Raw genomic sequence first — 25,421 nt, 5'->3', positions numbered from 1 at the left:
AGGGATAATGATTGTTTTGCTGTTCAGTCTTTAAACTAATTAACCAAGCAGAGCTATATATGTATATATATTTTTTTAGATTTAGATTTTTCTTAGACATTGTTTTTTATTTATTTATTTTTACCATCTTTATTGGAGTATAATTGCTTTACAATGGTGTGTTAGTTTCTGCTTTATAACAAAGTGAATCAGTTATACATATACATATGTTCCCATATCTCTTCCCTCTTGCATTTCCCTCCCTCCCACCCTCCCTATCCCACCCCTCTAGGTGGTCACAAACCACCGAGCTGATCTCCCTCTGCTATGCGGCTGCTTCCCACTAGCTATCTATTTTACATTTGGTAGTGTATATATGTCCATGCCACTCTCTCACTTTGTCCCAACTTATCCTTCTCCCTCCCTGTGTCCCCAAGTACATTCTCTAGTAGGTCTGCATCTTTATTCCCGTCTTGGCCCTAGGTTCTTCATGACCTTTTTTCTTTTTTCTTAGATTCCATATATATGTGTTAGCATATGGTATTTGTTTTTCTTCTTCTGACTTACTTCACTCTGTATGACAGACTCTAGGTCCATCCACCTCACCACAAATAACTCAATTTCGTTTCTTTTTATGGCTGAGTAATATTCCATTGTATATATGTGCCACATCTTCTTTATCCATTCATCTGTTGATGGACACTTAGGTTGCTTCCGTGTCCTGCCTATTGTAAATAGAGCTGCAGTGAACATTGTGGTACATGACTATATTTTAAACATGTATTTAAAATAAACAATTCAAATGCTGAGCAGCCTCTTGAATACCAAGTGGTTAAAATTGCCCCCATATTTCATGTATTACTGTAAACTTTTCCTGGCACATGAGTCACATTGGTCAAAAAATTATTATTAATTTCTCATTTACATTTTCTCATTTCTCAGTTTTCCATTTTAAAGGTAATTTACTTTTCTTGCTGATTCATTTGTGAGACAAGTTCTCTCTATACCTGTGAGTAAACATGAGTATGTGTTTGGTCACCCTGGTTTCCACTTACCGTAGCCCTGTCCAATTTCCTTTATCCTGATAAGGCTTTGGATCAACATCTCTCATATCTACCTAAATTTCCTTAGAAATGTGGTCAAGTAAACAAAGAGTGCATTCCATTTTGGAACATTTATCTTTTTCACCTTAAAATGAAATACCATGACATCTAACATTGTCATTGAGGTTTTAAGTGTGTTCAGGAAATTAAAAGCTGGGATCTCTGCAGGAACCATAAGATAATGATCCCTGGGTGGTAAGTGTAACAAATTTCACATATATCTGAAGGAGATGAGTCATCACTGCCTTTCTGCTGTGAACAAATACCAATTCCCTGACCTTAAAAATCTTCAGACATTAAGTTAATGCATTTTATTTCCATTTCCAGTGAGTTGTTTGAGGCGGTATTACACACATGAGTTCTGATGGGTTTTATATTACCGGGATATTGATACTTGCCAACACTCAGTTAATTTACTTTTCATTTTCAACTCCTCACAGAATGATATGCTGTTAGTTGTTACTTTTCAATCTGTGTTCACGCTTTCATATTGCAATTACTCAGCTTTTAATGGAAAACGAAATGGAGAAATCCTGCTTGGGTGTGACATATGTGGATTTGCAGGTTACATATTTTCTGCCTGTGTCTTCCTTTTGCATCCTACCTCAAAACTTCTCCAGCCTACCTCTTCTCTCCTGACAGCATCATGAAACAGGATATAGCTTTTTGAATGGGCTAGCTGATTGCATAGGAGCATTCCTGGGTAATTACGCTTGTAAGAATCAGGGAATTAAAAAGAACCTGATAGTGAGATAATTTTCTTTGTGAAAATACAGTCCTGAGTTCAGCATTAAAAAAAAACCCTCCTATCTAACTCGGCAGTGTTCTCAGTGCCTAGGGAACAGCGTCTCAGCCAGGGAAGGTGGAAGTAACCACAGAGAGTCAGCCAGCCAGGGAACACTCAGAACCTCCCTTTGCAGGAGCTTTGGAAAGGCTGGAAGCAAACCGTTGCCAGGCTTCTGGAGGCTACAGCTTTGTGGCACAGAGCAAGGAAGGGAAAGCATTAAGATAAATGGAAACCTTTCCCAGAGATATCTCCTAATTTTTTATTTTTGTGTCTGAGGTTTATGAATGCGGCTGCTTATAACATAGCTGTTTTGTTTTGCATACATTTTGAGCAATGTATCCTTGAGCACTTACTGAGCAAAAAGGTCCTTGCTTTCCCACTGATATTTATTCGTGATCGCTGAATAATTAACTGTGGTTCGTTCGGTTTTCAGAACTCAGATGTACTATGTACAGCCCTTGTTCCACGGTGTGTCTCTGCAACTCCCATAGCAGAAATGAACTTTTAAGTAATTCCTTGATAATAGCAAAGCACTTACAGAGGCATAAAATGGGGTTCGGAGAGTTTCTAGTTCATAATTATTGTAAATGTAGGTTAAAACTTGTTTGGAATTTGCAGGTTGTTCTGTGTATTTGCTTTGTGCGTGTGAGAGTGTGTGTATATCTGGAGTGAAGCACATGATCCCTGATGGAATCTGAATGTGGATTTGCTTTGTGCATTCATGAAAAACAAGTGTGCCAAAAGCTCATTCTAGCTGAGGTACTGTCTAAGCTGAGTGACATGGTGGGCAAAACAATATATTTTGGTATCAAAGATTGTTTGGGGATTAAAAAACAAAACAAAACTAGAGATCAGATACAAAAGTGAAAACCAGCAGTTATGAGAGCTGCAAATAAAAGTTTGTTCGTCTTAAATAAACTTATGGTTACCAAAGGGGAAAGGGGGGGAGGGATAAATTAGGAGTTTGGGATTAGCACATACAAACTACTATATATAAAATAGATAAACAACAAGGTCCTACTGTATAGCACAGAGAATTATATTCAATATGCTGTAATAAACCATAATGGAAACAAATATGAAAAAGAATATATATATGTACATATATACATATATATTGCTGTAAAATCTATATTAGAAGGAGTATTTCAGTCACCCTTACAGGAGGTATTTACTGAGCATCTAGTCTATGCACAGGTTTTTGTCAGACAGATTCTTCTTTTTTTTATAGATTTTATTTATTTATTTATTTTGGCTGTGTTGGGTAATCGTTTCTGTGCGAGGGCTTTCTCTAGTCGCGGCGAGCGGGGGCCACTCTTCATCGCGGTGCGTGGGCCTCTCACTATCGCGGCCTCTCTTGTTGCGGAGCACAGGCTGCAGACGTGCAGGCTCAGTAGTTGTGGCTCACGGGCCTAGTTGCTCCGCGGCATGTGGGATCTTCCCAGACCAGGGCTCGAACCCGTGTCCCCTGCATTGGCAGGCAGACTCTCAACCACTGTGCCACCAGGGAAGCCCCCAGATTCTTCTTAAGGACGCTATCTTTTGAATTTTTTTAAAGATACTAATGGGACTCTGCAGAGTAATTCTAATGAGTTCATACCTAGTCCTTAAAACAAGTTTGCGTTATCTCTGAAAACACTCTAATAACATTTATTTATGCTACATTACATATTTGAAAAGAATAAACCTACACTCTTTTAAAGGTATTCTAAAGTTCAATCATTTGTATATTTCAGTTCAGTATTTAGGCCCAATTTCTCTTTTTTAGACTTTTAGTGTCTCTTAAAACTTTTCCCTTTTAAGTTACAGGCTTCCGATCTTCCTCTCTTTACCTGTGAAATCTTGGTTTCAGTGTCTTGTCCTCAAGGGAAGCTGTCTTTGGCATCTCAGATCAGGTGAGGTTCCCCTCTTTAAGATCTCAAAGCACCCTACATTTCTTGAGAGCACTTATCATAATTGAAATCACATCATTAAAGACATTGCTTTAGAGCTTCCCTCTTCCATCCTAAAAGCTTCACTGGATAAAGACCATGTCTGTCTGACTTGAAGACAATGCCTCACACCACACACAGTAGGCACGTAACAGATACTCCCCCTGGAGTAAAAGAGCAGATGTGCAAAGACTATTACTGGCCTCAGTCCTTGGCGTCCTTCATAGGAGAGGTTCTTGTCTGAACACACTTAATTGGAGAGTATTTCAAAATCCAGGATTAGGAGAGATTAAAGCCAGTTTAGTTTCTTTCTTTGACTTTGGATCTCTCATATGTCCTATTTGGCTTCTGATCTTCAAAAAGGTTTTTTTTTCTGAATTCAAGGAAGAATTAGTAAATGGCCAAATAAGAAGATTATTGAATGACTGTCTTCTTTCTGTTTCTTGATATACTCTGGTGGTATAGGAATAATTGGGGGAAGGAAGAGATCCAATTGCAGTGGTCTCAACAGAGGTCATTCAGGAAGTCTTGGGAAGGGCCAAACACCTCTACATCTCAGAAGAAAGAAGGATAGAAGAGTTGAGACTGCATAAGGAAACTTGACTTGCACATTTGCTCTCACTGTGTGAACTCTAACAAGTTTCTTAACTTTTTATGTCTTAGTTTCCTCCTCTTCAAAATGGGGGAGAAAGATAGGACCTACTTCATAGGGCACCTTGAAGATTGAAAGAGGTAATACATGAAAAGTGGTTAATTCCCACAGTACTAGGCACATTGGGGACACTCGCTGTTAGCTATTTTATTGTTTTCCTATATTTAGAGTTAACCCAGAGTGAAAGTGTCTCCACATTTTTCTCCCTTGTCTTACTCGTTAAGGTGTTCTTTACAAAAACATTTCAATTTTATACTAAACCATTGTTTTCTCTTTGTCTCAGAATAACCATAAAAATGACAACTGGTTACTTACCTCTCCATCCCACCGCCACAAAAACCCACCATTTTGCACATTGACTCTGAATCCATACCTGATAATGAGAATGATATGAATCTATTTTATCAGTTTTACCAGTGGATTTTTTTTTTTTCTCAATTAGAGGAATGGGAGAAAGTTGGAGACTATAACAGGACTTTGAGTGCTGGTTAATTAGGGAATATTCATAGACACAGCAGGATAAGAAAAACAGGAAGAAAGAAGAGCAGGGACTTCTCTTATCTGAATTAAGCCAGGATTTATATGCAGTTCTGTCAGAAGACTTGTCTTGATGCGGGGAATTGAATTGGTAAAGATTGACTGAAGAGAAATGACATCGATCGTGTCAGAGAGAAGCGATGGCGTTCTTTCTCATTTCACAAATATTTGAGATCCTGCTCTGAACCAAATCCATTGCTAACTTAAATTCTAGTGAAGGGACAATTTAAGTACATACTTTCTGTGACATAAAATTAAATAAGAGATGTTCAAAGGAAGTGCTATGTAAAGTTCACAGGTGGGAGAGATGGCACTGATTGAAGAAATCAGAAGACGCTTCCTAAAAGACAGTGGCATTGAAGACAGAACTTGAACGATGGCTGCAGTCTTTTTTTTTTCCAATTTATATTTTATTGAAGTGTAGCTGATTTACAGTGTTGTGTTAATTTCTGCTGTAGAGCAAAGTGACTCAGTTATACAAATATATACATTCTTTTTTATATTCTTTTCCATTATGGTTTATCCTAGGATATTGAATATAGTTCCCTGTGCTATACAGTAGGACCTTGTTGTTTATCCATTCTATATGTAGTAGTTTGCATCTACTAACTCTGAACTCCCAATCCATCCCTCTCACAAGCCCCCTCCCCCTTGGTAACCACAAGTCTGTTCTCTATGTCTGTGAGTCTGTTTCTGCTGCATAGATAGGTTCATTTGCGGATGGCTGCAGTTTTGATAGGTGAAGATAAAACCCTGAAAAGGCACTATAGGCAGAGGAAAGAGTATAAGCAAAGGCACAAAGGTGTGTAGATGTGTGAGAAATCGTGATGTTTCTGTTAAGCGTGAATGTGTATTATGCAGGTGTTGGGAGGAAGAAACTGAGTAACAAAGCTAAAAAGTAGGATGGGGTCATGGAGTAAACTTCACTTACCTACTGAAAGTATCTCCTATATTTAGAGTCACTAAAGTTCTTTAAATGAAAATCATAGCTATTATCAAACTCAAGGATCACCTTGGATTCTAAGGTAAGAGTTTCCTGCAGCTCATGTGGAGTATATAATAGGGTCTATATGTGCAACATTTCTGTTTTGTTGGTCTTAATGTTTTTTTAGAATAATGTCTCTTGGCCTTCTTCGGTCAGGAAGACTTTGGAAGTCACCAGACTAGGTCATTCACAGGTGTTACTTCTTAACCTCTTCCCTTTTCCTCATTTGTGGAATTTTCTAGCTATTCTATTTAGAACTTAAGAAAACCAGAGGGACTTCCCTGGTGGCACAGTGGTTAAGAATCCACCTGCCAATGCAGGGGACACGGGTTCGAGCCCTGGTCCAGGAAGATCCCACATGCTGTGGAGCAACTAAGCCTGTGCACCACAACTACTGAGCCCATGTGCCACAACTGCTGAAGCCCACACGCCTAGAGCCCATGCTCCGCAACAAGAGGAGCCATGGCAATGAGAAGCCCGTGCACCACAACGAAGAGTAGCCCCCACTTGCCACAACTAGAGAAAGCCTGCGCACAGCAACGAAGACCCAATGAAGCCAAAAATAAATAAGAAATAAATAAATAAATTTAAAATCTAAAAAACAAGAAAACCAGAGAGTTCATTTTAAAACACCTTTATTGAGGGTGAAAATAATCAAGTTCAAAAGTAATTAAGCATAAACAATGAACTGTTTTAAAATAACGCAATTAAATTCTAAACCAACTTTTGATTGATTTAAAAAGCAATGAGAAGAAAAAATGGTTCTAACTCCTCTTTTAATCACTATTTTTTAGTATTCATTTTTAAAAATCCCATGAGCACATCACACACACACATATACACACATACTCACAATACTCATATTTAAGGACCCATTAACTCTCCTCTCTCATTAATCCTTTGGGGTTACTCTCCAAACCCCACCTTTCAGCCTCTACTTGGGAACTGGCCAAGGAAAATGAGGCAGCTGACTCCCTAAGAACTTCCTTCATCAATGTATCAGACAGCTTAACTGAGAAGCTGATAGTAATAAAATGAGTGATGAAATATGTGCCTTGTTTGCTTATTTTTAAACTGTACAATTCGATCATTTTTAGTGCATTGACAGAGTTGTACACCCATCACCACAACCAATTTTAAAACATTTTCATCACCCCAAAAAGAAACCCTGTACCTATTGTCAATCATTCCCTACCTCCCTCAAATCCTCCTAGATTCTGACAACCACAGATCTACTTTCTGTCTTTATACATTTGCCTACTCTGGACATTTCATATAAATAAAATCATATAATATACGGTTTTTTATGAGTAGCTTTTTTCACTTAGCATAATGTTTTCAAGGATTATCTGTGTTGTAGCATGTATCAGTTTTTCATTTTTTTATTGCAGAATAATATTGCATTGTATGGAATATTTTGTATGTCCATTCATCAGTTAATGGACATTTGGATTTCTTTACTTTTTGGTTATTATGGATAATCCATGTACAAGTTTTTATGTGAATATATATTGTCACTTCTTTTAGGAATATACATAGGAGTGGATGTGGTCATATGGTTACTTTATGTTTATCATTTTGAGTAACTGCTAGATTTTTTTCTAAAGGTGCTATGCCATTTTACATTCCTACAAGCAATATATGAGCAATTTCTTTACTTCCTCACCAACACTTGTCTTTATCTGTTTATTTTGATTCTAACCATTCTACTGAGTTTGAAGCAGTGTCTCATTGTGGTTTTTATTTGCCTTTCCCTATGGCTGATGATGTTAACTATCTTTCCATGTGCTTATTGAGGATGTGTATTTCTTTCTTGGAGAAATGCCCATTTAGATTCTTTGCCATTGTTTGTTGTTTTACTATTGAGTTTAAGTGTTCTTTAGATATTCTGGATACAGGTTCTTTATCAGATAGATGATTTACAAATGTTTTCTCCTAACCGGTGGATTATCTTTTCACCTCCTCGATGATGGTCTTTGAACAACAAAAGTTTAAAAATTTTATGAACTCAAATTTATCTTTTTTCTTTTGTCACATGTGCTTTTAATGTCATATCTAAGAAGGCTTTGCCTAAGCCAAGGTCATGAAGATTTAATCCTATATTTTCTTCCAAGAGTTACATAGTGTTAGCTCTTGCATTTAGGTCTATGATTCATTTTGAGTCTTTTTTTTTTTTTTGGTGTGATGTGCGCAGAGATCCAACTTTATTCATTTGCATGTAGATATTCAGTTGTCCCAGAAGGATCTGTTGTATAGACTATTTTGTTCGTTTGAATTGTCTTGGCATCTTTATTGAAAATCAGTTGATCGTAAGTGGAAGTGTTTATTTCTATACCCTCAATTGTAGTCCATAGAACTATACATCTATCTTAAGGCCAGTACCACACCATTTTGGTTACTGTAGCTATATAGTAAGCTTTGAAATCAGCAAGAGTGACTCATCCAAATTTTTTCTTCTTTTTCAAGATTGTTTTGGCTATTTTGTCCCTTGCATTTCCAGGTGAATTTTTAATATTAGCTTGTTAATTTCTTAAGAAAAAGCCAACTGGGATTTTGTGGGTATTGTGTGAATCTCTAGGTCAATTTGGGGAGTATTGCCATCTTAACTGTATTTAGTCTTGTGATCTATGAACAAGGGCTATCTCTCCATTTATTCGTCTTAATTTCCTTCAACAACACTGTAGTTTTCAGAGTACAAGTCATATACTTGTATGTATGACTTAATTATTTGTTATATTAATTTCCAAGGATTTCATTCTTTTTGATGCTATGGCCTCCTATAGAATTACTTTCTTAATTTCATTTTGAATTGTTCATTGTTAGTGCATATAAATTCAATTGATATTTTTGTGTATTCATCTTGTACCCTACAGCCTTGCTGAACTCGTTAGCTCTAATGTTTCTTTTTGTATTTCTCAGGGTTTTCTATATACAAGATCATGTCATCTACAAACACAGGTAGTTTTACTTTTTCTGTTCCAAACTTGATGTCTGTTATTTCTTTTTCTTGGCTAATTGCCCTGGCTAGAGCCTTCAGTACAATGTTGAATTGAAGTGGCAAGAACATACATCCTTGTCTTATTCCTGAACTTAGAGAGAAAGCATCCAGTCTTTCACCATTACGTATTATGTTAGCTGTGGGGATTTTTCAGATGCCTTTTATCAATTGAGGAAGTCCCCTTATATTCCTAATTTGTTTAGTGTTTTACTCATGAAAGGGGTGTTGGATTTATCAAACACTTTTTCTGAATCTATTAGTATAGTCATGTGGTTTTTGTTCTTTAGTCTATTGTAATAGAATATTATATTAATTATCAGATGTCAAACCAGCCTTCTATTTCTGGGATAAATCCCAGCTCGACATGTTGTATAATCCCTTTTAGACATTGCTTGATTCAGTTTGCTAGTATTTTGTTGAGAATTTTTGCATATATATTTATAAGAGATATGGGTCTGTAGTTTTCTTATGATAGTTTTGGCATCAAGGTAATGCTCTATAATGAGTTGGGAAGTGTTCCCTTCTCCCATATTTTTTGGAAGAGTTTGTGAAGATTTGGAATTAATTCATGTTTAATTGTTTGGTAGAATTCATCAATGAAGCCATCTGAAATTGGGCTTTTATTTTGGGGAAGATTTTTTTAAAATTATTAATTCAGTCTCTCTACTTATTATAGGTCTATATATATATATTTTTTTAAAGACTCCTGGGTTTTATTTATTTATTTATTTTTAATTTTTTTTTTTTTTTTGGCTGCATTGGGTCTTCGTTGCTGCGCATGGGCTTTCTCCAGTTGTGGCAAGTGGGGGCTACTCTTCATTGTGATGCGTGGGCTTCTCATTCATTGCAGTGGCTTCTCTTGTTGTGGAGCATGGGCTCTAGGCCCACGGGCTTCAGTAGTTGTGGCACGCAGGCTCAGTAGTTGTGGCTTGTGAGCTCTAGAGCGCAGGCTCAGTAGTTGTGGCACACGGGCTTAGTTGCTCCGCGGCATGTGAGATCGTCCTGGACCAGAGCTCGAACCCGTGTCCCCTGCGTTGGCAGGTGGATTCTTAACCACTGCACCACCAGGGAAGCCCCAGGTCTATTTTTTTTATTTTGGTATTCCCACTATCTTCTTTATTATTTCTTTCTTTCTACTTGCTTTAGGTTTACTTTTCTTTTTCCAGCTCCTTAAAGTGGAAGTGCAGGTTATTGATTTGAAATTTTTATTCTTTTTAAATACAGTCATGCACAGCTATAAATTTCCCTTTAAGCACTGATTTAGCTGCATCTCATAAGTTTTGGTATGTCATACTTTTGGTTTCATTTATCTCAAAGTATTTCTCATTTCCCTTGTGATTTCTACATCGACTCATGGGTTATTTAGAAGTGTGTTTAATTTCTACATACATGAGGAGTCCCACAATTTCCTTTTATTATTGGTTTCCAATTTCATTTCATTGTGGTCAGAGAATGTATTTTTCATGATTCTAATCTTTTAAAATTTATTGAGTCTTGTATTATGGCCTATCCGTAATCTATCCTGTTCCATGTGTTCTTGAGAAAATGTAATTTGTTGCTGAGTGATATATAGATGTCTCTTTGGTCTAGTTAGTTTATAGTATTGTTCAAGTCTTCTATTTCCTTGTCGATCTTTTGCCTAGTTGTTCTATGGAGTCTGTGCTTTGACACAGAAATCTCAATAGTATAAATTTTATATTGACTTAATCCCCATGTTTAATTTTTTCACCTTTCTCTTCAGTAGCTTCTTGTAACAAAAATCTTAGCTTAGCTTTATTTTTTTTAACCAAATTGCAATCATACTATCTCCTCAGCTAATGAGGGAAAATGTTAGTTGGTTTCTTTCTTTTATTTACTACACTCTCAACATTGCATTATTTTTAAAAATTCTTCTTGCAGTTCACATTTTTAATTGAAATTTGAGTCCACTGTGTTTATTTCCTCAAAAGAAATTTTTATTTGTTTTTTTGTGCTGTTTTTTGTTCCCTCTGTCACTGCCTTAGTCTTTTTAGGCTGCTGTAACAAAATACCATAAACTTGATGGCTGAAACAACAAACATTTATTTCTTACAGTTCTGGAGGCTGGGAAGTCCAAGATCAAGGTGCTAACTGATCCAGTGTCTGGTGAGAGCTCTCTTCTTAGTTTGCAGACAGCCATCCTCTCATTATATACTCACATGATGGAGAGCAGAAAGAGGAAGGAGGCTTTTTTTATAAGGACACTAATCCCATCATGAGGGCTCCACCCTCATGACCTAATTGCCTCCCAAAAACCTCATCTCCAAATATCACATTAGCCATTAGGGTTTCAACATATGAATTTGGGAGGAACACAAACATGTAGTCCATAACAAGTACCATCCTAAATCAAGGCTTGACCTTGAAAACTACTTCCTAATTTGACTACAAAATTTAGCTCTGCCTTTTATCCCGGAATATCTCTTCCCAGTCAACCAGGGAATGTATTTACATGTGCTCTAGGTTCATCAGGGAATCAAGAATATCCAAACAAATAGAGGTAGCAGAAGAATTCTTTGTCTTATGGAAGAAGTTGGGAGAAAAGAAAGATTAGTTTTAAGATGAACTATTTCCCAATGGATTAAATCACCAGCACTTCTTGCTTATCCTTAAGGTTTATATTTCATTCCCTAATCCTCCTCCTTGAAATTCTGAACCTCATTTAACCAGATCAGTTCTTTGGGGGAGATGGAGAGAATCACCCACAGACACTTGACAAAAGCTTCACTGTGTGATGTGGCTTGGTCCTCCACATCATTAATTTCCACAGCACATATAGCTCATGACCATCTTGTTTCCTTTACCATTAATGATCAGGATGGTTCTTCTACTTGCTCTTTTACTTTAAAGGCTTATCCTTGTAATCCATGCTGTTCTTTGAATGTTTGTGATTTCTAAAGTCTGGTCTTTGAATTGCTTGAGTTCATATAAGAATGACATGAAAGTTGTATGAGCCTATAACAAAAGCCATCCTGAATAAATATTCACAGTGTTGTTTCTTATGACTTGATCAGCAGAAGCCCTCTATCAGAAACTCCTGGGATTCCTGTTTAAAAATCAGATTTTGGCATGGTACTCTGAGTAGAGGCCCAAGAATCTGCATTTTAGCAAACATAATTCTTATATATTCAAGTTTTAGATCCACACTTAGGGGCTTATTGTGTAGATACCCCATTGTAGGTAAGAATTCTGCCCTCACCTTTAGCATCCAGCACCTTAAAATTTTTGTAGAATATAATTATGAAAGAGTTCCTGAGATTGGTCCCTGTTATTAGTGCAGTTATTTTCATACTATTATATATGTTATTTATTGATCCTAGACAGTATTCCCAATAATCCTTTGCTGAGCATTCTTTGGAGGCAGAAGAGGACGTACAACAGCAAATGTTTACACAAGCAAATAGAGAGTTAGAGGGTGAGATCACTGTTGAGTGATTTTGATTGTGAATCCGTCGTTGCTGCTTCCTCAGCCTTGACTTCTGGGGAGCATGCGAGGTTTTCCCTTGTGATAGGAAACAGACATGCTGTGTGTATTTATATATCAACCTTCGAGCGGAAGCATCACACATCACAAGTCATGCGTGACCTGTTTTCATGAGGTTTTAGGAAGAAGAAGTGAAAAATCAACTGAAAAGAGAGGAAAGGAGGGCCTCTCAAGTGCAGGGTCACGTGGAGTTCTCCTTTGAGCCCTACTAGTTTCACAGTGAAGCCACAGAGGTTAATTAAAAGGAGTTTAAATCTTCTGCCTGAAATGATGCTCTTCTTCCCTGAGACTCTCTGTAAGAAACTTGACTGCAAAAGCAGCCTCATGTCTGCCTGTGCTGGGTGAACAAGCTTCCTCTTAAAGAATTATGGCTGTGTTCCTGGGTGGTTCCATGAGGATATATCAGTCACTGACTGAGAGCTCCCCAAGGGTGGCCTCCCAGCAAGTTTGGATTCAAGACACCTCCCTTAACGAGGCTGACCCCAGGGATGTCTTTGAGTGCCTTTCACTGTCTGCTCTTGAAAGCCTTAGTGTTCAGCCCTGACATCATCTTAGAAACTTAGAAAAGAACGTGAACACAAGCCATTTCTGTCATGTCTACCCTACATCGTTCCATGTAGCAGCTTAATTGAATATTGCAGAGAAGGAGGTATGCCTCCCCCCAATGATCGGTGAGCTTACACAGAACACAGGGACCTTGTTGTTCACTTTAGTATTTCTGATCTTTCCCATGCCACCTGCCCTCCTTACTCCCACCCCTTTCAGTCGCTTACTTAACGTGCAACATATACAGCAGTACTCACCGTGCATATGTGTTTGTTAGAATTGCACTGAATTGACTTAAATCAGATTGGTCTTAATTAGTCGTAAATCAGATGGATGAGCAGAGTATATGTGAACTCATGTTTTTGGTTATGCGCACCAAAAAGAGATTGGGAATATGCTATATCAGTGTTGTATGAGGGCAAGATAATCTATCACTTGCTCACTGCTGTATAAAGGATACTATCAATAAATTGGGGGGGGGGTGGAGAGGAAAGATACTGTGATGTTTTCTTAAATTGTAGCATTTAGAGTGTTATAGAATTAGTATCACCTGCTTTTAAATATTAAAACTTTTATCCCATGCAACAGATGTGTATGAAGTTCTTAATATGTGTTCAGCACTATGCTAGATACAAAACAAACAAGGATACAAGAGCACACAAGACATAGCCTCTGCTCCCAAGTTGTTCACGGGCCAGATGCTATTAAGGCGCAATGTAGCAAGACTTTTGAGAGCGCCATGCGCAGAAACTATGGAAGAAGTTCAGGAAAGGAGCTAAGCCTACCTGGGATGAGAGAAAGCTTCCCAGAGAAGCCCCCGGAAGTGCTAACACCTGGCAGTGGTAGGACAGTATTTTGCCAGGTAAAGAGCAAGGGGAAGGATGTTCCCTGCAGAGAGAATAACATCAACAAACACATATAGATGGGTGAGCCTGTCAGGTGTAGGAAACCCGGTAAGGCTAGAAGCGTGATTTTGAGGGAGGGAAAATTAGCAAGATAAAAGTCTAGGAGAAGCTGGCTGGGTCAGATCCTGAAGGGTCTGGCATGTATAGGCTAAGCATACTTTCTCTACCCTGATGCCAAGAGGTATGTGGTGGATATTTAGAAACAGATTTGCAATGTAGAAAGACCACCTTGGCAACAGTGGGAATTGGAGGATGACGAGATCTGAGGCCAGCCAACCAGCTGGAAGCCTCTGGTGGGGACCCACGTGAAAGACGATGGTGGTCTAAACTAAAGTCTAACAATGGGTGGAGAAAAGTGAATGGATTCTGAAAATATCAGGGAGGTAGAATTAGTGGGACCAAACACTGCTTGGCTATAGGTCCAGAGAGAGAGACAGAGGAAATGTCAATGTCTGGCTTGGTGGGAGTTTTCCTTTGCTAGGGCTGCTGTTAAAAGTACCACAAACTGGATGACTTAAACAGAAACTTATTTTCTAGGAGTTCTGGAGGCTAGAAGTCTGAAATCAAGGAGTCAGCAGAGCTGTTAGGGCAGAATCTGTTCAGAGCCTCTCTCCTTGGCTTGCAGATGGCCATCTTCTACCTTCGTCTATTCACATCATTCTCCCTCTATGTGTGTCTGTCCCTGTATCCAAATTTCACCCCCATTTTTTAAGGACACCAGTCTTACTGGGTTAGGGCTCACTCTAATGACCTTGTTTTAACTTGATAACCTCTGCAAAGATCCTCTCTTCAAGTCAGATCACATTCTAAGGTACTGACGGGTAGAAATCCAACAAATCTTTTTTGGGGGAATACAACTCAACCTGTAACAGTGGGTGTGGAGCCATTCACTGGGAGCAAAAGAGAAGGAGATTTGGTAGATGCGGGGGTAGGAGAATGAGACTGGTTTCATGCTATGCTGCCCGTGCCATGTTTTGCTTAAATATATTATAGTATTATGGTCACATAAGCTGCTTGCTTTTGTGACTTTTGTTTTATGTCTATGCAGCACCTTTGTTTCTGTGTTCATCTTACTTTACTGGTTTAGTCCTCTGACGGTGCCTAAAGGAGTGGTCCCGTGGAGAAACCATGAGCTGTCCAGCTTATTCAAGGGCTGTCAGATTCTATGGCATTGAAGACATTCTTCTCGGATGACATTAATCCGTGTTTCAACTCCTTCCTCCTCAAGATAGCGGCTGTCATCCCCGGGAATGACACCTGAGGCCAACAAGACTCAGACGGATAGCCCAGGGAGCAAAGATGTCAAATTTAGCAGTTAAATATACTCAGACACCATACTGACTCTTTATTTTCCCCCAAGTTGTCATTGGCTATGGTCATTTCATGCTCTGTGGCGTGAGGTACGGTGAGTACATTTTCAGCCTCTAAGTCAGTAACCAAGTATCTGTCCTTCACTTTTTTTTTTTTTTAAAGCAGATTAGTCAGTTTTGCCCAAATCCTGAGACACACGGTAGCTAACCCCAGGCCTGAGATTCCACACCTTTGTTGCTTTGAAACACTGGGTTCTGCTGAAGGCGGAGATAAATTGCAACCCAGAGAGGAGAATCACATCGGGCAGAAGGACTTCCTGGGTTTAATTAAAGTACTGACATTGATGAGTATTGTAAGTGACTTGCCAAATCGCCTGACAAAATCATTTCCACAGATAACTCCTTGTTTTCAGAAAAATACAAGAAAGTAGCCAGAGCTTTGAAGTGAACCAAACAAATGACATCCTAATGGAGGATTAGCTGGAAGAGACCTGAGGTTTGGAAAATGACCAAGTGTTACTCTGGAAAGCTCCTTTTATTATAGCCCCTGGAGCAGCCCCAAAGTCTGACTTTGGATTTATCCAAGGTTGTTTTTCTCCCCAACTGGAGAAAGACACTGGTATTGTATTTGCCTAAATTATTCTTACTGAAAGTTCCTTTTAAAGAAAGACAATTGAGATAATAGTTTCAAAAGTTAAGATTTCATTTGGTTACCTGATTTAACTCCCCTGATTTAATCAGGGAATTTGGAGAAATAACATGCTGGGTCTTTTTAGGTTAGAGAGTTACAAAAAAAATAATTTATGTGCATCATTTTGTTGGCTAAGCAGAAAGATATTTTAGATCAAGGAAAAGGGAGTTTGACATTGTCATGGCACATCCAATTTTGGGGGTTCTTCCAAACATGAACCTGATGCTTTCCTTAATTTCATTTAAGGAAATGAAATTAAGCAAATGACTCGGTGGCTTCTGTTTCTGACACTTGCTTGGGTCCCTTTGGGGCCAAATATTATATCCCAGAAGACTCTATAAAGTTTCTCATACATGCCAGCTCCAGAATGAATGAGGAGTAGCTCTAGAACTTTGTCTTGATGGAAAAGTGACGTGAGCTTTCACGAGGAACTGGGGTGATTGTGAAGAGGTTTGAATTTTCTCCCCAACCCAACAAAGAGTTAAGGAGAGTGTGGAGTAAATGGGATGGCTGTCACAGGGCTGTCAAGGCAGATATCCTTCGCTCCATTGGTTCTGCCAGCTATTAAGGTTGCTTATTTTACTTCTCATGAACTATGCATGGTACTTGTTCTTTTTTTTTTTTTTTTTTCATGTAATGTCTGAAACATTTATATTAACATATTTCCATACAAATAACCCAATGAAAGTTTAGTATTAGTTGTTTTGTTTGTTTTTTTATACTGCAGGTTCTTATTAGGCATCAATTTTATACATATCAGTGTATACATGCCAATCCCAATCGCCCAATTCAGCACACCACCATCCCCACCTCACCGCAGTTTTCCCCCCTTGGTGTCCATATGTCCATTCTCTACATCTGTGTCTCAACTTCTGCCCTGCAAACTGGCTCATCTGTACCATTTTTCTAGGTTCCACATACATGCATTAATATATGATATTTGTTTTTCTCTTTCTGACTTACTTCACTCTGTATGACAGTCTCTAGATCCATCCACGTCTCAACAAATGACTCAATTTCGTTCCTTTTTATGGCTGAGTAATATTCCATTGTATATATGTACCACAACTTCTTTATCCATTCGTCTGTTGATGGGCATTTAGGTTGCTTCCATAACCTGGCTATTGTAAATAGTGCTGCAATGAACATTCGGGTGCATGTGTCTTTTTGAATTACGGTTTTCTCTGGGTATATGCCCAGTAGTGGGATTGCTGGGTCATATGGTAATTCTATTTTTAGTTTTTTAAGGAACCTCCATATTGTTCTCCAGAGTGGCTGTATCAATTTACATTCCCACCAACAGTGCAAGAGGGTTCCCTTTTCTCCACACCCTCTCCAGCATTTGTTGTTTGTAGATTTTCTGATGATCCCCATTCTAACAGGAGTGAGGTGATACCTCATTGTAGTTTTGATTTGCATTTCTCTAATAATTAGTGATGTTGAGCAGCTTTTCATGTGCTTCGTGGCCGTCTGTATGTCTTCTTTGGAGAAATGTCTATTTAGGTCTTCTGCCCATTTTTGGATTGGGGTGTTTGTTTCTTTGATATTGAGCTGAATGAGCTGTTTATATATTTTGGAGATTAATCCTTTGTCCGTTGATTCATTTGCAAATATTTTCTCCCATTCTGAGGGTTGTCTTTTCGTCTTGTTTATGGTTTCCTTTGCTGTGCAAAAGCTTTGAAGTTTCATTAGGTCCCACTTGTTTATTTTTGTTTTTATTTCCATTACTCTAGGAGGTGGATCAAAAAAGATCTTGCTGTGATTTATGTCAAAGAGTGTTCTTCCTATGTTTTCCTCTAAGAGTTTTATAGTGTCCAGTCTTATATTTAGGTCTCTAATCCATTTTGAGTTTATTTTTGTGTATGGTGTTAGGGAGTATTCTAATTTCATTCTTTTACATGTAGCTGTCCAGTTTTCCCAGCACCACTTATTGAAGAGACTGTCTTTTCTCCATTGTATATCTTTGCCTCCTTTGTCATAGATTAGTTGACCATAGGTGTGTGGGTTAATCTCTGGGCTTTCTATCTTGTTCCATTGATCTATGTTTCTGTTTTTGTGCCAGTACCATATTGTCTTGATTACTGTAGCTTTGTAGTATAGTCTGAAGTCAGGGAGTCTGATTCCTCCAGCTCCATTTTTTTGCCTCAAGACTGCTTTGGCTATTCGGGGTCTTTTGTGTCTCCATACAAATTTTAAGATGATTTGTTCTAGCTCTGTAAAAAATGCCATTGGTAATTTGATAGGGATTGCATTGAATCTGTAGATTGCTTTGGGTAGTATACTCATTTTCACAATGTTGATTCTTCCAATCCAAGAACATGGTATATCTCTCCATCTGTTGGTATCATCTTTAATTTCTTTCATCAGTGTCTTATAGTTTTCTGCATACAGGTCTTTTGTCTCCCTAGGTAGGTTTATTCCTAGGTATTTTATTCTTTTTGTTGCAATGGTAAATGGGAGTGTTTCCATAATTTCTCTTTCAGATTTTTCATCATTAGTGTATAGGAATGCAAGAGATTTCTGTGCATTAATCTTGTATCCTGCAACTTTACCATATTCATTAATTAGCTCTAGCAGTTTTCTGGTGGCAGTTTTAGGATTCTCTATGTATAGTATCATGTCATCCGCAAACAGTGACAGTTTTACTTCCTCTTTTCCAATTTGTATTCCTTTTATTTCTTTTTCTTCTCTGATTGCCGTGGCTAGGACTTCCAGAACTATGTTGAATAATAGTGGTGAGAGTGGACATCCTTGTCTCGTTCCTGATCTTAGAGGAAATGCTTTCAGTTTTTCACCATTGAGAATGATGTTTGCTGTGGGTTTGTCATATATGGCCTTTATTATGTTGAGGTAGGTTCCCTCTATGCCCACTTTCTGGAGAGTTTTTATCATAAATGGGTGTTGAATTTTGTCAAAAGCTTTTTCTGCATCTATTGAGATGATCATATGGTTTTTATTCTTCAGTTTGTTAATATGGTGTATCACATTGATTGATTTGCGTATATTGAAGAATCCTTGCATCCCTGGGATAAATCCCACTTGATCGTGGTGTATGATCCTTTTAATGTGTTGTTGGATTCTGTTTGCTAGTATTTTGTTGAGCATTTTTGCATCTATATTCATCAGTGATATTGGTCTGTAATTTTCTTTTTTTGTAGTGTCTTTGTCTGGTTTTGGTATCAGGGTGATGGTGGCCTCATAGAATGAGTTTGGGAGTGTTCCTTCCTCTGCAATTTTTTGGAAGAGTTTGAGAAGGATGGGTGTTAGCTCTTCTCTAAATGTTTGATAGAATTCACCTGTGAAGCCATCTGGTCCTGGACTTTTGTTTGTTGGAAGATTTTTAATCACAGTTTCAATTTCATTACTTGTGATTGGTCTGTTCATATTTTCTGTTTCTTCCTGATTCAGTCTTGGAAGGTTATACCTTTCTAAGAATTTGTCCATTTCTTCCAGGTTGTCCATTTTATTGGCATAAAGTTGCTTATAGTAGTCTCTTAGGATGTTTTGTATTTCTGCAGTGTCTGTTGTAACTTCTCCTTTTTCATTTCTGATTTTATTGATTTGAGTCCTCTCCCTCTTTTTCTTGATGAGTCTGGCTAATGGCTTATCAATTTTGTTTATCTTCTCAAAGAACCAACTTTTAGTTTTATTGATCTTTGCTATTGTTTTCTTTGTTTCTATCTCATTCATTTCTGCTCTGATCTTTATGATTTCTTTCCTTCTGCTAACTTTGGGTTTTGTTTGTTCTTCTTTCTCTAGTTTCTTTAGGTGTAAGGTTAGATTGCTTACTTGAGATTTTTCTTGTTTCTTTAGGTAGGCTTGTATAGCTATAAACTTCCCTCTTAGAACCGCTTTTGCTGCATCCCATAGGTTTTGGGTCGTCGTGTTTTCATTGTCATTTGTCTCTAGGTATTTTTTTATTTCCTCTTTGATTTCTTCAGTGATCTTTTGGTTATTTAGTAACGTATTGTTTAGCCTCCATGTGTTTGTCTTTTTTACGTTTTTTTCCCTGTAATTCATTTCTAATCTCATAGCGTTGTGGTCAGAAAAGATGCTTGGTATGATTTCAATTTTCTTAAATTTACTGAGGCTTGATTTGTGACCCAAGATGTGATCTATCCTGGAGAATGTTCCGTGCGCACTTGAGAAGAATGTGTAATCTGCTGTTTTTGGATGGAATGTCCTATATATATCAATTAAATCTATCTGGTCTATTGTGTCATTTAAAGCTTCTGTTTCCTTATTTATTTTCATTTTGGATGATCTGTCCATTGGTGTAAGTGAAGTGTTAAAGTCCCCCACTATTATTGTGTTACTGTCGATTTCCTCTTTTATAGCTGTTAGCAGTTGCCTTATGTATTGAGGTGCTCCTATGTTGGGTGCATATATATTTATAATTGTTATATCTTCTTCTTGGATTGATCCCTGGATCATTATGTAGTGTCCTTCCTTGTCTCTTGTAACATTCTTTATTTTAAAGTCTATTTTATCTGATATGAGTATAGCTACTCCAGCTTTCTTTTGATTTCCATTTGCATGGAGTATCTTTTTCCATCCCCTAACTTTCAGTCTGTATGTGTCCCTAGGTCTAAAGTGGGTCTCTTGTAGACAGCATATATATGGGTCCTGTTTTTGTATCCATTCAGCCAGTCTATGTCTTTTGGTTGGGGCGTTTAATCCATTTACGTTTAAGGTAATTATCGATATGTATGTTCCTATGACCATTTTCTTAATTGTTTTGGGTTTGTTTTTGTAGGTCCTTTTCTTCTCTTGTGTTTCCCACTTAGAGAAGTTCCTTTAGCATTTGTTGTAGAGCTGGTTTGGTGGTGCTGAATTCTCTTAGCTTTTGCTTGTCTGTAAAGCTTTTGATTTCTCCATCAAATCTAAATGAGATCCTTGCCGGGTAGAGTAATCTTGGTTGTAGGTTCTTCCCTTTCATCACTTTAAGTATATCATGCCACTCCCTTCTGGCTTGCAGAGTTTCTGCTGAGAAATCAGCTGTTAACCTTATGGGAGTTCCCTTGTATGTTATTTGTCGTTTTTCCCTTGTTGCTTTCAATAATTTTTCTTTGTCTTTAATTTTTGCCACTTTGATTACTATGTGTCTCGGCGTGTTTCTCCTTGGGTTTATTCTGTATGGGACTCTCTGCGCTTCCTGGACTTGGGTGGCTATCTCCTTTCCCATGTTAGGGAAGTTTTCGACTATAATCTCTTCAAATATTTTCTCTGGTCCTTTCTCTCTCTCTTCTCCTTCTGGGACCCCTATAATGCGAATGTTGTTGCGTTTAATGTTGTCCCAGAGGTCTCTTAGGCTGTCTTCATTTCTTTTCATTCTTTTTTCTTTAGTCTGTTCCGCAGCAGTGAATTCCACCATTCTGTCTTCCAGGTCACTTATCCGTTCTTCTGCCTCAGTTATTCTGCTATTGATTCCTTCTAGTGTAGTTTTCATTTCAGTTATTGTATTGGTCATCTCTGTTTGTTTGTTCTTTAATTCTTCTAGGTCTTTGTTAATCATTTCTTGCATTTTCTCAATCTTTGCCTCCATTCTTATTCCGAGGTCCTGGATCATCTTCACTATCATTATTCTGAATTCTTTCTCTGGAAGGTTGCCTATCTCCACTTCATTTAGTTGTTTTTCTGGGGTTTTTTCTTGTTCCTTCATCTGGTATATAGCCCTCTGCCTTTTCATCTTCTCTATCTTTCTGTAACTGTGCATGGTACTTGTTCTGATATGGAGGGAACCCAATCACTAAGGCCCTTCATCCCAGTAAGAGCCATTTGATATAACTACACTTTTAACTCACCCAGTGACATACAGTTGAGAGAAAAATGAGTGAATTTTACTAATGAAGCTGCAACATTGTTGAAATAGACATAAACTTCCTCTCCCTGTGAATTTTAATCAGCCTGCAAATCCCCATTTATTAGTGATGGGTAATCTAGACGTCTTACTTTTTAAAGGTCTTCAAAGGAAATTGAATGTTGTGAAAGCATCGGGGTCTTCTTTGATATGCATGTAACTCATGTGAACATTAATCGATGTTCCTGCAGATTAATGAAAGAGACCTCTTTATATAAAGGTTAGCAAGCAGGACAGAGGCAATGATTTCAGTGGCCCTCTATGAGCAAATAAGGTCGATGGCTTGATTCATAGGTGAAGGTTCTATTACATCAGAGAAGAGAAATACAACCTAAAGATGTACAACTTTATGATGCGCTGGGGAGGGATGGAAAAAGGCAGCCAGGTCCTCTGAAAGTCTCCTTTAAAGCAGTTAACAGAGTGAAAGGGAGTCCTTGGTGAAATAAGAAGTCCCCAGGGTTTAAACTTTTATCATATAAAATGTCTCCTAAATCTCCAGGAATTTATAGTTGGTAGAGACAAAGCAAGGGAAAGGAAGAGGGAATAGAGAAGCCCACTTAGGAAACTAATTTATCAACAGTAAATAACAAGGATTAGGTCATAGGAATGTGGGTTGGGGAGAAGCTGGGGTTCGAGAACCAGGCAGTACTGTGACTCAAGTCTCACTTCTGTGGAAGGAATTTACTCTCTTTGGACTTTGGTTTCCTGAGCAATAAAAAAAGATAACTTGGACAGGCTCTCTTGAAGTCTCCCTTTCCTCTAACAGTGGTTGATTATAATGTAGAGAGCAAAATGTGCACGCCGTTGATAAATAGGTTGACGGCATTATAAGGATGAGTTGACATTAATCATGAAAGGATTACAGGAAAAAGTACGGTGTGAACAGCTCTGTAAGTAAGCAGCCTGTGCAGGGAGGCTACTAAGCCCAGAGAGCAGAGGCAGGGGCTTTGGAGTCAGGAAACAGGTCTGAATCAGAGCCAGACACCTACCATGTGTCCTGGAGAATGTTTGCTCCCAGTTCTCATGTGACACCCAGGACGATACAGTCTTCTTCATCTGGTCATTGAATGCGATAGTTCAGATACTGATTCCCAGGGTGTAGCAGGTGACTGCACATAGTGGGCCATTAGCAATCTGATCTTTACTTCTGAGTAATGCATATGCGCACTGTCGTTAGCAGTTGAGCAAATTATTCCCTAAAATTGTTTCAATAACTCTCAGAATGTACATTTTATCATCCATTCACGAGGGAGCTTGCTATTTCAAAGGAATCTATGTTGACTCTCTTCATAAGGGAATTTTTTTTTTTTTAACTTATTTATTTATTTTTGGCTGCATTGGGTCTTCGTTGGCGGTGCACGGGCTTCTCATCGCGGTGGCTTCTCTTGCTGCGGAGCACGGGCTCCAGGCGTGTGGGCTTCAGTAGTTGTGGCTCGCGGGCTCTAGAGCGCAGGCTCAGAAGTTGTGACGCACGGGCTTAGCTGCTCCACGACATGTGGGATCTTCCCGGACCAGGGCTCGAACCCGTGTCCCCTGCATTGGCAGGCGGACTCCCAACCACTGCGCCACTAGGGAAGCCCATAAGGGGATTTTTATAATGCTCATTACCTACTCATAATTTCTCTGGCTTCTTAAGTTAGGCTTCTGTTCTTTGGTGTTGTCTTAAAGCGGGAGCAAACCTGAACTGATATCTCGCTCCATTCCCATTTGCCCTCTTTTGTGAGCAGCTGTGATGATACGTGAAGACCGACTTCAAGAAAAATGCCTCTGCCCTCCTCCTCTTGAAGCATTAAACTAGGGGAAGCTTTTCTTCCAGCGATTATTCTCATAGGTTGAATGGTCTTTAAATTGCAATTGACAGAGTGCTTAGTGAAATGCTATATTTAGGAACCATTGTGTACCTATGTCTATTATCTGTTTCCTTTTCTCTTCCACGAGGTGGTGTTTCCATGGAAAAAGCACATTTGTTGCTTAGGAGATCACCCACTCCTGTCTTCTTGCCTATCTTTCCTATTTAGTCCCAGACAGGTTTGTAATATCATTCACAGTTGCTGTGGAGACTATTATGATGTCATGTGTGTGGAGCTATTATTTAAAGTGGTGACTTAGCAGCCCGATGTCCTGAAACAAGAAGGGCCCGTGCACATGCCCGCGGGCACACACACACACACAAACACACTGCACTGCAGGAATTCTTGAAATGATCCTATCACAGACTTTTTGAAGGAAAAACTGCATCAGATTTTCTTTTCATAATTTAGTCGAACTTCTATTCTGCTCTCAAACAGCCTGGCTTCTTGGACATTCAGGATTAAACTAGCGACAAGAGAAAGAAGGATGTACAACTTTTCTTACGTAAGATACTACCTAAAACTGTAGCCCTCGCTAGCAGAGCCAATTAATGTGTAGCATGCACCCAGATCTTCTCCTACAAGCCGATCATTCTTTATTAATCAGTGTAACTGGAAATGAATCAAGGTATAGTAGCAGGGAGAGAATTCAATGACTCATAACTATGCTAGACATTTCATTCTGCTAAAGGGAAAATGAAAAGAGAGAGGGCTAACATTTTGTTGAGTTCTTCATCACCAGGATCTTCTTTCTGCCTCTTCTCTCCTGACCTCTCACTCCTCTCCCCTGACACCAACCTATAAGTATGTTCAAGTCTCTCCCGTCTTGATCCCTCCTTCCCCCTCCCATCTAAATCAGACTCCCACCCATCTCTCTCATTCCATTTTGTGCCAAGTGTTTTGAAAGAATAGTCTACTGTTCCCAACCAACCTGTATATCAGAATCACAAGGGGAGCCTGATAAAATACAGATTCCTAGGTTCCTCTTGATTCAGAAGAGATTTGATTCAGAAGAAATTCAGAAGATTTGATTCAGAATGTGGCTCAGAGATCTGTTTTTAGCATGCTCCCTGGGTGACCCTGTCAAGTATTGGGACACTAATCTATACTCGTTGCCTCTTATTTCCTCTCTTCCTGCCCACTCACCAGCCCTCCTCCATCTGACTTTCATCCTTCTCATGCCAGTGAAAGTGCTCTTGCCAGGGTCACTGCGGTCCTTCCTAACTGCTGAGTGCAGCGGCACATTGGCCCTGTTGTTGAGCCCTGGACGTTGTGGGTCACACCCGCTTTGGAACTCTCTCCCCACGTGGCACCTGTGACACTGTGCTTTCCCGAGCATCCCTCCTGCCCCTTTGACGGTTCCTTCTCGGTATCCTTTGTGGATTCTAATTTCTCATCCTCATCCTCAGCTGTTGGTTTTCCCCAGGATACCATGCTCAACCTTCTAATCGTATTTCCCTACGAAATTGCTCAGACACTGAGCAGTTTCATCCCCTCTTATGGTTTCACTACCTCAGATATGTTGATGACACCCAAATGTCCCTACAACCCTGACCATCTCTTAATTAAGCTTCAGATTCTCGTGAAGATCTCCGTGTGCTGGACTCATGTGCCCAGATACCCTGTAAGCGCCTTAGGCTCAGCTTGTCCAAAACTTGTCTTCCTCCCTAAATTGTCCACAGCCTGTTTTCTCCCCGGAGAGATCCCACTCTCAATGAAGCCAAAACTTGAAGTCATCTTCGTCTAATTTTTCTTACCCTTAACATTAAACATTGCCAAATCCTT

At 38.8% G+C, this 25,421-nt stretch overlaps 1 protein-coding gene across 9 annotated transcripts in view; it reads left to right on the top strand.

Annotated features, from left to right (window-relative positions):
- FAT3 (FAT atypical cadherin 3) overlaps positions 1 to 25,421 on the top strand; it is a 717,656-nt gene that overhangs the window by 405,118 nt on the left and 287,117 nt on the right. The window contains exon 5 of one of the 9 annotated variants that reach the window (XM_082409861.1): positions 11,046 to 15,361. The exons of the other annotated variants lie outside the window; for them this stretch is intronic. Within the exon in view, the coding sequence (XP_082265987.1) occupies positions 11,046 to 11,209 (164 nt within the window). The 3' untranslated portion in view covers positions 11,210 to 15,361. Of the gene's footprint in view, positions 1 to 11,045; positions 15,362 to 25,421 lie in introns of those variants that run through there. 9 annotated transcript variants of the gene reach the window in all.

Source organism: Balaenoptera physalus (assembly GCF_965194825.1).
Source record: "Balaenoptera physalus genome assembly, chromosome: 10".
Lineage (NCBI taxonomy): Eukaryota > Metazoa > Chordata > Mammalia > Artiodactyla > Balaenopteridae > Balaenoptera > Balaenoptera physalus.
Note: the sequence above shows the minus strand (reverse complement) of the source record. Positions and strands in the feature narration are given on the sequence as shown.